The sequence below is a fragment of the Phaseolus vulgaris genome, chromosome 9, assembly GCF_051622355.1.
Source record: "Phaseolus vulgaris cultivar YP4 chromosome 9, ASM5162235v1, whole genome shotgun sequence".
NCBI classification, from domain to species: domain Eukaryota; kingdom Viridiplantae; phylum Streptophyta; class Magnoliopsida; order Fabales; family Fabaceae; genus Phaseolus; species Phaseolus vulgaris.
In genome coordinates, this window is record NC_143506.1 from 4,254,926 (window position 1) to 4,268,196 (window position 13,271).

General features: G+C 32.1%; 1 protein-coding gene across 1 annotated transcript; it reads left to right on the forward strand.

Moving 5' to 3' along the window:
• The first annotated feature begins 4,927 nt into the window (after positions 1 to 4,927).
• On the forward strand, positions 4,928 to 6,070 carry LOC137822873 (dehydration-responsive element-binding protein 2D). The gene has a single exon (XM_068627886.2). It carries the CDS (start codon positions 4,991 to 4,993, stop codon positions 5,747 to 5,749), a length of 759 nt encoding a protein of 252 aa, XP_068483987.2. The 5' UTR covers positions 4,928 to 4,990; the 3' UTR covers positions 5,750 to 6,070.
• Positions 6,071 to 13,271: the final 7,201 nt, after the last annotated feature.

A 13,271-nucleotide genomic window follows, 5' to 3' on the forward strand; every position in this document is an offset into this window, starting at 1 on the left:
TTTATATTAATGAATAAATGAATTTTTCCTTAATTTTTAATATTAATTGTGTATTACACTGAAGAGACTCTTTTTTTTTTCATCTGAAGAACTGGAAAACTTTTGTATTAAACTCGAATCTTAAACGTTGTGCTCTCCAGCTGTGGGGGGATTGTTATCCAATATTATTTGACGGTGAGAATATAATATTCGGAAAATGCAATGAGAGATTGAGGTTGGTGTGTAAAAAAAATACGATAAATAAAGTAAAATCATTAAGAAGGAATTAAAAATTAATACTATTTAGTTTTATGATAAATAGATTATTAATAAAATATTTATTTACTTTACTTTTTTAATTGTTTAGATACAACTTTTATTTTTAACAATATATTGTGATGGACCCAATGATCCTAACATTCTCCTAAAATAGACTCACATCACAAAATTAAAACTTTGTCATAGCCATTATTACTATTCGTGGATGTTGGTGCTATATTTTTTATTGCTTGGTATGTATCACCCTCATCAATAATTATAATCGAGATAAATAATGATTTGAATATGTGTATTTACTCTTTTTATTTCAAAGTCAACTCCAATAACTATGTATATATTATAATGAAACTTTAGGCTTCAAAAAATATATAAAGTATCCCTCCTCTTCACACAAATATTTCAAATCAAATAATTAGAATATTATCTACCCATAATAAAACCTCTTACTATACCATATCGTTTGAATAGCTAAGGACGAAAGATTGTTTAATTGAATGAACTATTCACCTAGTACATTAAGTATATTCACTTGTTTCTTAACATAAAAAGTTAAGAGATCTATAATTATATTTGTTGTTTAATTTTATAATGAATAAAAAAACTCACATTTACAACAACCACTTCAACAAACGTCTCATTTACATCTTATATTACTATTAAGGAAAAGGGTATTTGAGACTAATTTCATTAATATTTCTCATTTATTAAATGATTATCATTAATATGTAGTTGTTAACTTTAAAAATCAGTCATTTTGCATCTTAAAACGAAGATACACGTATATTCATAAATGCTTATAAAAAGGTATAATAAATGCTAACTTTTATTTAGAGAACTAATGAAAAGATAGACATATTTTTCATTGGCGTGAAGATAAATATATATTCTTTTATGATTTTTTAATGCGTTCTAATATTTGTTAATTTTTTAGTTAGTGTCATAAGTAAGGGTTAAAATAGACTAGATTATAGAAAAATCTTTTGGAATTAATTGATTTAAATCTATATAAAGAAGATTTTTCATTACAACCGGTTTTTGGTATACACAATTTTCTTCTAATTCTACCGTATTTAATATATTTCATTTTATTAATACAATGAAATATTTTGTCATTTCAGATGAGTTATTTAAAAAATAAAATTATTTTTTAAAATAATATTAATGTACAATTTTTATATGACTCTCCCACTTTTTTCTTAATTTTTATTTTAAGGCAACAACACTAAGAAAGAGAAAACATACATTCACACATTTCTACACCAAATCTTACCTATCAAATAAAATAACTTTAATTTTTAATTATTTTTAGCATTTTATTTTTTCTTTTCATTTTTTACTCATCTAAAATTATTTCTATATGTATATTAAATTAAAAATTGAGTAAAAATGAAAAATGCGAATAAAACGTGTATGTGTATTTTCGCTAGTAATATTTTTTCATATTCTTTGTTGTTTTAATTATTAAACTTGTTAATTTATATAAAAAATTATTTAAAGATAAATTCAAATCTCATTTAAATATTTTATTACAATATATCATTATTATATTATATTATATTAACATAAACATATTTAATATAAGAAAATCATAATTATTCATTCACTTATATAAATTAATACTACAGTAACTTTGTTAGTATTTGAAAGATTTTTACCAATGAAACAAATTTGTTAATAATTTTTTCTGCAACTCAGGCTGGTTGTTAAAATAAAAAACTGAAGAAAATAAAGAAATCAGTTTATTTATTTATTTGAATAAAAAAGAAGATTATCCTGATCTGACCTGAGCAGAGATATTTTGTCTGTAATAAGGACAAATGCGAGGAAAATGGTAATTAAAATAATAAGGTGTTTTGGTCACGTGTCTAAATGCATTGTACGCATGTCTTTCTAGAAATAAACTGAGATGCAACAACAGCTTCTACGTGTTTAAAGAAACGCACGTCATTTCAACTCTTTCATATGTGTGTCGAAATACAAACGAATCACGTGTTTAGATCACCGTTCGCCTACGTGTCAATACCTGCGCACCTCAGAGATCACACAAAGCGAGGTTCATTTTTTTTTTTCTTTTTTCTTTTTAAATGATCATTTTTCATTCACAGACAGCGTGTAACAGATATAATCTATAGTTCATCAAAATTAAAAAAAAAAAAATCTTAAATGCAAAAGATAGCATAAAAAAGTCTTCAATTTTTATAATTCAGCATCAAATTAATCTCACAAAATGTAATTTAACATCGAGCTGATCTTTAAATATTAGGAAACGTTCTCTTGCATGTTAAAAAATGGAATAAAAAACAATTTTTTTCTGAAACCAAATTCACATCTTCGAGGGATGAGAATGATATTTTTTCTTCCTTCATTTGACATTGGCATTATTAATATTGTCTCTGTCGTGATTGTGAATCGATGTTGCGAAACTGCTTCGGGAGTTGAACGTGTCTAATGTAGACAAAGGCTTGAAATATTGCATCATGATGTGTGAGAATTCCAACCTAGGAAATACTTCAAATAAAAATAAAAGTTTTATTTGCTGCCAAAATGGTGAAGCTTCATCATATTGTGTCAGAACAAGTTCATCCTAAACGATCTCTTTCTGCTTTCTCTGCTTCTTAACCTTTTAACTTCAACACTTGCATCTTCTTGTTACATCAATTTCATTAACATTGCATATGTAAATGACAAAATTTCCTTGTGTCTACATTATCATATAAATCTTATGCAAGGAAAAAAAAACACTTATGGGATGCAGTTGGTTGAATAAAGTGTGATGATTACAAGCTTTCTAAGTTTTTAATTTTTATGAATAAAAAACTTATACAAGAAAAAGAAGATTGCTTTGAGAACAAACATACTGAAAAGTAGTGCTTCTTGGTTTTTCTTTTTCTTTGTATAACGGCTGCACTTGAATATTTCCAGTGCAGTCTTCACTTCAAAGTCAACTGTAATTTGTTATTGAATGGTTATGAGTATACTTTGAGTGAGGTGCTTTAAAGAAAATTTTCAATAAAACTAATATTTTTTATTTTTCTTCTGAAAATGTTATTTATAAGTGTTTATGATAAAGTTTCTTTAAACAGATTCTATGTTGTTTAACTTTCTAAAGTTGTGCACAACTTGATTCTAACATTTGATCTATTTTATCTCTAATCTTTTCAATTGTTTTGATCCTACGAAATGTTGATGACTTTGATCTAGAGAACCTGTAACAATTAATTAATGGTTTAGAATACAACATGCCTCTTATAAGCCTTGAGACTTTCTGAATATTGCAGGCACTTGCAATAATACCAACGCCCATATGATGAGATGTTGAGATGCTTACTGTTTTACTTCTGACCTTATTGTAAAAACTTAACACCAGTTAAGGATTAGCATATATAAAACACTTGGATGACAGGTACGGTTACAAATTAGGTGATTAACAAAACTTATGGGGTAAAACATTGATTTGAAGGAAAGTGAAATTCATAATGACTTTGCTTCTGCCCCTTTGGATGGTATTCTCAACCAGCTGCTAGTTGAATTTGTGTTTTGGTAATAAGTTGGTGATTGAATTTGAAGTGAGTCACAGTGAAGTGTGAGACAAATAATGACATGCACATCAGCTGCATATATGAATCTCGAATCCCGCAATTGATGAAGAAGTAAACATTAAAGACTGCTTATCTCTCGGTTTGTGTTACTCCTTATCTAGTCCCTTCGATCCACCGCTAGCTTTGTTGTTAATGCTATGGGGCAAAATATATTATATATATATATATATATATATATATATATATATATGCCATAATAGTAACGGTCCTCTTTTGTGTTGACAACCCCCTAGTATTTGCTATATTTACACTCGTGATGGAGTGTCACCAGACGACAAAAAAGGCAAATGCAGTAGCTAGTGTAGGAGTATGAAGATGTAGAATTATAAGTAAGGGGGAGTGCAATGCAAATGCATATCGACCAATTTCTGTAAACTCTTAATCCGTGTCCCATTTGCTATGTGTGGTGTCACACTCCATTGGATCTCTTTCACTATTCACTGATTTCCAAGTCCTTCCCATAGCATGAAACACAAACACCTGGGATTGTTTTCATTACACGTCTGAATGCATTGTTGCTAATTTTCATGTGCGCAGTTTTGGAACCCCCGCAAGCACTTATCTTCAACCGTTTCGTTCCAATATGACACCGATCTCACACAATGGTAAATGACTTATTCGAATCAGAATTATCTATACATGCCATAAATCCCATTATTCACACAACCGCATCCTCTCACCCACACCTTTAATTTTCTTTTACACTTTGCTCTATTTTTTTATTGCTTTTTTATTCTTCCTCCATCTTATCCATCACAAAAATTCCTTGACAGATAAAAAATACAAAAAGAAACTATAAATTAAGTAATAATCTTAATTTATTTAGTGCTGTTTGCCACATGATGATGAGATTCAGTATGCCAGTAAAAGGGAAGGCCAAGTGTGTATAAGAGAAATCAACAGTGAGGCTCGTCGTGGACACGGTCTGTCTAGCTCACATTGCCAAGTAGCGTCATGGGCCCACTCTGGGGCCACGTTTCATGAACTTTTAATCTCTTGAACATAGATAGTATTTACTCTCTTGTTCTTGCAATATAAATAGCCCCATCAACCTCACTCCATCTAAAAGCAAGCCCTTGAGCTTATCTCTACTTTTGTATCTCTCTCATCATCTCAATCCTCCAAATCCTAACATGTCCACAATGCTAAAATCAGGCATGAAAATTGATGAGAAAAAGCAGGTGAAGAAAACAGCACAGGCCAGCTCCAGAAAGGGGTGTATGAGAGGTAAAGGAGGTCCTGAGAATGCCAGTTGCACCTACAAAGGTGTGAGACAGAGGACCTGGGGGAAATGGGTTGCTGAAATCCGTGAACCCAATCGTGGTGCAAGACTCTGGCTCGGGACATTCGAAACCTCTCATGACGCTGCTTTGGCTTATGATGCTGCAGCACGTAAGCTTTACGGCCCTGATGCCAAACTCAATTTACCAGACCTCACTGTGCCCCCAATGAAACCACCTCAGTGTCCACCACCACATCCTGATATCAACACTCAAACTCCTGAAATGGAGAACCTGCAACAGCCTCTGATGCAAAACAACATAGACATGGCAACTTGTTCTAATTTCAATTTCAATCCTGCAGTTTCCATGGCCTCTCAGGAAGTTGGAGTTACTCCAATTTACACAAGTGATTGCATAGTGTCTCTCCCCTTAGACACCAATCCTAAGCCAATTGAAACCTACACAAAGCCTGGGGGGATCGAGGGGGAGTTTTGCCCTTCTTGGGAGACAATGAACGAGAGTTTACCGGTTTTTGATGATTCTATCTGGGCTGAAGCTGCTATGTCTCTGGATTTTCCTCTAATTGCAGCAGAGACTGAGATTTACACACCGGAGAACACCTTGGCAGATGTGGATATGTGGGACCCTCAAGCTCCATGGTGCATGTAACATGTTCATAAGGTCATAAGGGCAAGTAGCTACTATTCCTTATAGTAGCTGCTATCTGGTGTTTTCTATATATATACATATACCGTGTATAGAGGGGTAAAGAGATATATGTTGCCAATGGTTGGGTAATAATAAGATATTATATATACATATACTACTATTATATATATAGTATGTGTTTTTTAAGTTACCACATATATGAATGTAAATATTACTTAATAGTGTTGGATGGTGGTCGCGTGTCCTATATCGTCCTCTTTAACCCCTAAATCGTATCCTATTGTGCCCTAGTACGAAATAAATAAGTTATTTAGGTTTTGCCTAAGTTATTTAGGTTTTGCATTCGATAGTGTATTTTCGTTGGTGTATGTTTTGTCTTAAATAATGTATTTTGTGTAGTGTCGCCTTAGATGTATCTAAGTGTGTTTTGTTGGTAAAGTTACCAAAGTCCTCTAGGCATGGTTGTTTTTCGATGAATTATATTTGTAGAGATAATCTATCTATAAGGTTAGAGATAATCCATGTATAAGGATGTATAAGGTTGGAGTGTCCCATTTATTTTAATTTACATATATTCATTGTTGATTAAAAAAAAGGTTAGATTATTAGGTTTCGCTTGGAATCAATAAGTTGTTTAGGTTTTGTTTCCCATCACATTTTGTGACCTATTTTCTTCATATCAATTTAGGATTTGTGTCTTATAGGTACAATAATTTTTTAGGTTTAGGTTCTGTAAGGTTTTGCCCCTATCCTATATGGTTTTGCGCCCTCGATTGGGTTTTGCCCTCCCCTAGGTTTTGCGTCCTACGTGTTTGGTCGATTGGGTTATGTTATGTGTTTTCAGTGTCCTACGTGTTTGGTCGATTGGGTTATGTTATGTGTTTTCAGTTGTAATATGTCTTATTGTTTAGGTTTTATGCTATTTTGTACAGTGGGAATCTGTCTTCTATGTCAATAAGTACTATATCAACAGGTCTCAGGTCTTGCCACTCTTGTGTAGTGGACGAGGTATCTGTAAGCAGGAGGACATGTTGCTTTTGTGCGGTCAGTGAGATATATGTAAGAAGCTGGGGACTTGAATGTCAAAAAATATTATATTAATAGATCATGTGCAAAGTGAGATATATATGCAAGCAGTGATTTATATGTCAATAAATATGTAAGTAGTGAGATGTGTTCGTAAGCAGCTTATGTGTTATATGAGATACGTGAGAGCAGCTTGTGGATTATGTGAAATTTTATCTCTTTAACATAAAACCTTAGACAACTAATTTTTTGAGATCAATGACGATTTTTAACTATAATAACTACCTTAATGAAGTTGATTTGTAAAATCTTGTACTTTAAATTATTGGTAATCTTATTAATACCAAACCAATAAACAACTTATCTAAGATAAGCATCAGTGTCTAAAGCAAATATGGTGAGAAGAGGTATTAGTATGGTTAATAGTATTTGTGGTTTGTGTGGAGAAGAAGAGGAAACCACGTCCCACCTCTTATGTACTTACAGAGTAGTCTGACTAGTATGGTCTAAGTATTACAATGGATGGGGTGGCATCGACGGAGCATTGTGAGTAAAATATATGAAAAAAAGTGTTAATCAGATTTGAGGTTGTGTGTGGATAGCGATGGTAGCTGAATTGTAGAAATATAGGAATAAGAAGATCTTTAAAAGCGACAGGATAAATCATATTGAAATTTTTACCATGGTGCAATTGAAGGTATGGTAATGGGTGAATTCCAAAGCCTCCTAGGTAAGTTTTTTGTATTTTGATTGGTGTCTCGAGCCTTTGATATGTATGAGATTTGTTACAATGATAGGTGTTTTTTTTTTATAATGTGGAGAGTTCTTTACGATTGTCAGATTTGCTCCTCTGTTTTATGTGTTATGGTTTGTGTAAGAAGTTTTGAGAAATGGTTTTGATTGACTTTGTATAAGGGTTGTGATATCCTGAAATACTTCTATTTTATTTATTTATTTTTGTCGATATAAAAAACTTGACAGACTAAAAATATGGTATAATTTCTATCTGTTTAATTTCATCCCTTCACATAAACTTATTTATATATATTTAATGTATATTTTATGGGATGTTACTATTTTTAAATACATTTTTTGGGTCCAAATAACAAAAACCCTTAATACAAAATTTAATTTTTGAGAGTTTATGTAAGAAAATTTTGACGAATGTCGTATCATGAGTCAAGTCTTATTATGTCATGAACATATGTCAATCAGTGTTATGTCATCAACATATGTCAATCGGTGTAATAAAAGACATTAATACTGTATAGAGGCAAATATATAGTAAAATTAGCCTAAATAAAGGTATATTGTTTAATGATGAAAAAAACCAGAAATAAGATTAGATACAGAGTAAGACAGAGGATTTAGCATAAGGAAGAATGTATCATGGAGACAGACAAATAACAAGGAATACACGTATTTCTAATAAACCTAATACTCTAAGATGAGATTCTCTTTAAATTTGACTTGAACAAAAATATATTAATTTTTTTGATAATATTTGTCACAAACTTTTTTATTTCTTGAAAAGATATAATTAATTACATTTTTTACTTTGTCAATTATTAATATTTAATATCACCAGTTATGCTAAAATTTACAGATTTTTGTCTTATTATAGTTCATGTTAAATTTTGTTTTATTTATTTATTTTGAATGTATTTTAAAAATGACAGAAATTACACTATCAATAAAATCTTAAACAGAAAAGAGAGGACTATGTCAAGCTTGTACAATAGAGTGTTCTTTCAGAAATGATTGAAAGGATTTTTTCTCTTGGTTTAGTTCATTCTCCGATCATATAGTTAAATATGCAACCAGTATAATAGTATATCTAATTCATAAAATATATCATAGTTTTAATAAATATAAAAAGTGTTTTTAAGTAACTTTTTTTTTTTATATTGAAATCATTTTCACTAATACTACCGATAATAATCAGGGTATTCAAATGATTGGCTAATAAATTGGATTGGTGAAATAATTGATTTTGAAAAAAAATGTTGATGAAGAAAAAAAAGTTCAATATCAAAGACATTGTTGGGATCAAACTTTAAGTATTTCACTTTCAATCCATATATTTATTTGTAATTGTTATAAATCACCAACTATTAATTCTTTAATAAATAGATCCTAAGTTTAGTTATTAGTAGATCAATTTTGCAAAAAATATAATAAAATAGAGTTATGAAAGAAAAATTCTCACCAGTGAAATAAAAACATTTATTTTAAGAATTACAATTTAAAAATAAATATGGCAAATCAAATTTTATTCCTAGAAGCATTAAGTGATCTATTTCCAATCAATAAGATTTTATAAGTTATTATTCATCCAGAAGCAGCAACTATTTAATGGCAAGAGTTGTGATTTCAGAAATGCTTAAACTTTATCTACATTTCTCCATTCAAACTTGCTTGTCTAGTTTTAATGATGTTTTAGGTCTATCTTGTAAGTTGTTTTCTGTTGAACAACTTCTCCTACTTTTTTTTCAAAAATTCTTACCTAGATTTCTCTACCTCAATTTTGTTGAGCATATTCAAATTCGTTGAACCCAAAACAGAGTTCCATTATTCTGTCTAATTTTTGTTTTAGTGATTTGGATTTAAGGTTTTTCTTTCTAAGCGAAGAATATATAGAATATATGAATAGTCTCATCATCTAACATTTAATTCAGAGTCCAGCAACAGATCTACTCTAGTATACCATAGTGCAGAATTGTGCAGAACTAAGCTTGCATAACTTTGCTGCTGTCAACAGATCTACACTAGTATACCATAGTGCAGAATTGTGCAGAACTAAGCTTGTATAACTTTGCTGCAGTGAAGACTTTCCTAATACAGCTTGCTAAGAACCCAGCTACAAACAACCTCCTAGAGAGTAATAAATAAATTTATGCAGCGTATAAATACAATCCCATAAGGTTATTAACACTTATCTACATCTCAACTAAAACCAAGTACACAGCTTCCCCTCTGACAACCCTTTGAATTTAAGGTAGTGACTTCAAAACCTTATTGGTTAAAGTTCCAAAATCACTAGGAAGTCTCAAAAACACATTACCATTTTGATGGGATGAATATGAAACTATATAAGGTTGAATTCTTCCAAACTTATCAATGAAATGTAATTTAGTTATTAAATCAAATTCTATTAATAATATAAAATACTGTAAAACATGAGATGAATAGGAAAGACAGAAACCACCTCCAATGAACTAGTTTAATAAAAAGTTAGAAAAAAAAAAGATGGTTCAAGCATTTGGACTCACCAGGCTAATAATGTGGGGGCTGTTGGTGCATCAGCCCGATGCCCTTCGACTCGGTCCTTGGAGTGGGAAAACACCAACCTCTAACAACAACAGCCCAACCAGAGCAAGTCCCCCTAAAATCGGTTCCATCAGCCTCACCCTCTAACATGAGTTAGAAGCTTGGAGAAACCCAATTCTACAAACTTGACCAATGATCATATGGTACATAACTCTTTCCATGTTTAATTTTCTGGTCAGTGTGGGACTTATAAAGGGGAAATCAGTTTAAGTTAACATGTTCAGTCAATCCATTGTCCCTACATCAGTTCTCAACCAAAGTACTGAACTATTTTTGGGAAGTTAAGGTTTTGGTTGGCCAAGTGTGTTTGAGAATTTGCTGAACAACTAATAACAGATCTTTGGGGGTGAAGTAAATTAACTAACCATTCCCTCCTATGGGTTGTGTTGTGTCTCAAAAGGAAATCTCACTCATTGTTAGCATGGAACTCACTGATTTAAGAAATATTTTGAATTACACATCAATGTGTTGTCCTTTTGTTGGGACTAATTTCCCGTCCAATTTTTCTAATAACAACCTAATCTCATCATTGTTAAGTCTACATAATAATACAATTAAAATGATAGATATTTTAATAGATTTTCTCTTAGTAATAATAATAGACACGGCAAATAAAAACAAAAATCGGATTTTTTCGTCTCAGAAAGAATCTTATACTTGTAATCTTAAGATTATATTTTTAATTATATTTTATTATTTTTAATATTTAATTTGTTTAGGACGAGTAGGATTGCATGCCCAAATAAATTCCTCGTGTTTGTCTTGCTTGGTATTGATCTAGTAAGGAAACTTTGATTAACTCAAATATTGAAAGAGAGTTGGAATTACATTAAGGAATAACAATGTCCCTCTCGTAAAGTTTTAGAAAAACTGTACATGAAATTTCCTTTAAAATTTGTAATTTAATAGTACAAGGAATGAGATGTGTTTTCTAGACATATGATTATAAAGAGTCTCAGAAGTATATAATTTTAAACATTTTAAAAAATTAATGACTTTCTTATAAAACAATGACTTTCTTAACTGGATGAAATCATATATATGTTATTCGCATTACATAAATGATATGATTACACTAAGAGATGAAAAACAAATAAATTGAATATATCCACTTTAAAATAAAAATAAAAAATCTTGAAAAAGCTTAACAACTTTCATGTTTTTTTTTTAGAAAAAAAAAATAACTAAGAGAGGTATTTAAGAGACTCCTATACAAAGAACACAATCCAAGTCCTTTCAAAACAATTCACCCCTATAACTGCAGCATGCCAAACCAGCTGCTATAAATACACAAAAATTCAAGTACTTCCATGTATAACAGAGGTTCTTATACTAAAAATGACATCTTCATTTCTCAAAGGAACATGTAATTTTAGATAGAGAAAATCAAAAGTTTCTATTGAACATAATCATAAAATGGAAAGTAAAGAGAGTTGTCCTGTTAAAAAAATCCAACATTATAAATATTACACATTACTTGTACACTTTGTGATAAGTCAATTTATATATGAATATTGTATGTTTTTGGAAAAAGAACTCAGATAAAGTGGAGATGCCTAAATGAAATAATACATTATCACTTTGAAAATAAAGATTGACATTCTTGTGCAATTGCTTTGTTATAACAAATTGGCCTCATTTTTTACAAGATTTCAAATAAAAATTATTTTTATTACGAGACTTCCTCAAAACATATTTTAAGATAATGTAGGCAAGTTAAGAATGATATGTATTCATTTATCAATTTAAGGAGTATTGTTCAATAGAAAAAGTATTTTAATGATAAAGATGTATATAATGTACATTTTCTCGTTTTAGTTATCCAATTGTTGCTAGGTGGTTTGAAGATGAGTATTTCAGTCAAATTTTTGTATAAGGGTTGAGGTATCCTGAAATACCTTGTATTATTTCATTCGTTTTTTGCTGATAAAAAAATAGAGAATATATACAAAATTTACTTGCTACTTTTAATATTTTTATTATCTTATTTTAAAGAATTTGATATGATAAAGAATATAATTGTTTGATCGGGTTTATTATTTCTTTGTACATTCTAAGTTTCTATTTAATCTGGATTGAATGTGTTTCACAATAGTATATTCTGAAATGTGAAATTTACAGGGGAAAGAATACAAAATGGTTGTCACTTTTCGTAGTAGTATGTTACAGTGAAATATTTGGATCCACTAAGAGTTCTAGATAAATGTACTCCCACTAGTGCAAAATACGTAATTGACGACTGCTTATAAAGACGGTTCGTAAAAAACAGTCGTTATAAGGGAGGCGGTGACATTTTTGTTATTTTTTTCATTTTTTTGACATTTACCACGACGGTTCTCTTTAGAACCGTCTTTATATGTATCCCGTGAGTGTTTACAAAGACGGTTCTGCCTAGAACCGTCCTTATATGTGTGGCGCGTCAGCTTACAAAGACAGTTCTCCTTGGAACCGTCCTTATATGTTAGTGTGATTGTAAGTTCTCGGGCCCTCTCTTTTTCCTCACTCACATTCCACACTTTGATTTTCTTTTTTCACTCACCATCGCTGCAGTTTCCCTCTCACTATTCCTCTCACGAGTTTGCGCTGCCCTCTCACTCACCGCCGCGACATATCTCGCTGTCATCCACCACGCTGCCACACCAACTTCTTCTCCGCGAGCCAGCAGAATGGCAACGCTGCGACACCGCGAGCCAGCAGATCGGCGATGCTGCGACACCGTGAGCCAACCCCACCGCCAACACGCCACCGCGAGCCAACCCCTTCGCAAGGGCATGCCACCGCGAGCCAACCCTACCGTGAGCGAGCGCACCCCACCATGAGCGAGCGCCACCGCGAGCAAACCCTACCGTGAGCGAGCGCACCCCACCGCAAGCCAACCCTACCTTGAGCGAGCGCACCCCACTGTGAGTGAGTGCGCACCACCGCAACCCAACCCCATCGTGAGCGAGCACACCCCACCGTGACCCAACCCCATCGTGAGTGAGCGCCACCGCGAGCGTCTTCGCGTGCGAGCGCCACTGCGAGCAAGCTGCGCAACGTGTCGTCACCGCGCCGCCATGACCAGCAAGCTGCGCACCGCGTTGTCTCTACGCTGATAACGCCATCGCGCCTCCCACCATGCCGCTTCTGCAACTGTGAATGAAGATGTTCATATTTCTAAGAGCAT

Excerpts from the sequence above, each read along its gene's own strand:
- LOC137822873 (XM_068627886.2), top strand. The coding sequence starts at position 4,991 with ATGTCCACAATGCTAAAATCAGGCATGAAAATTGATGAGAAAAAGCAG.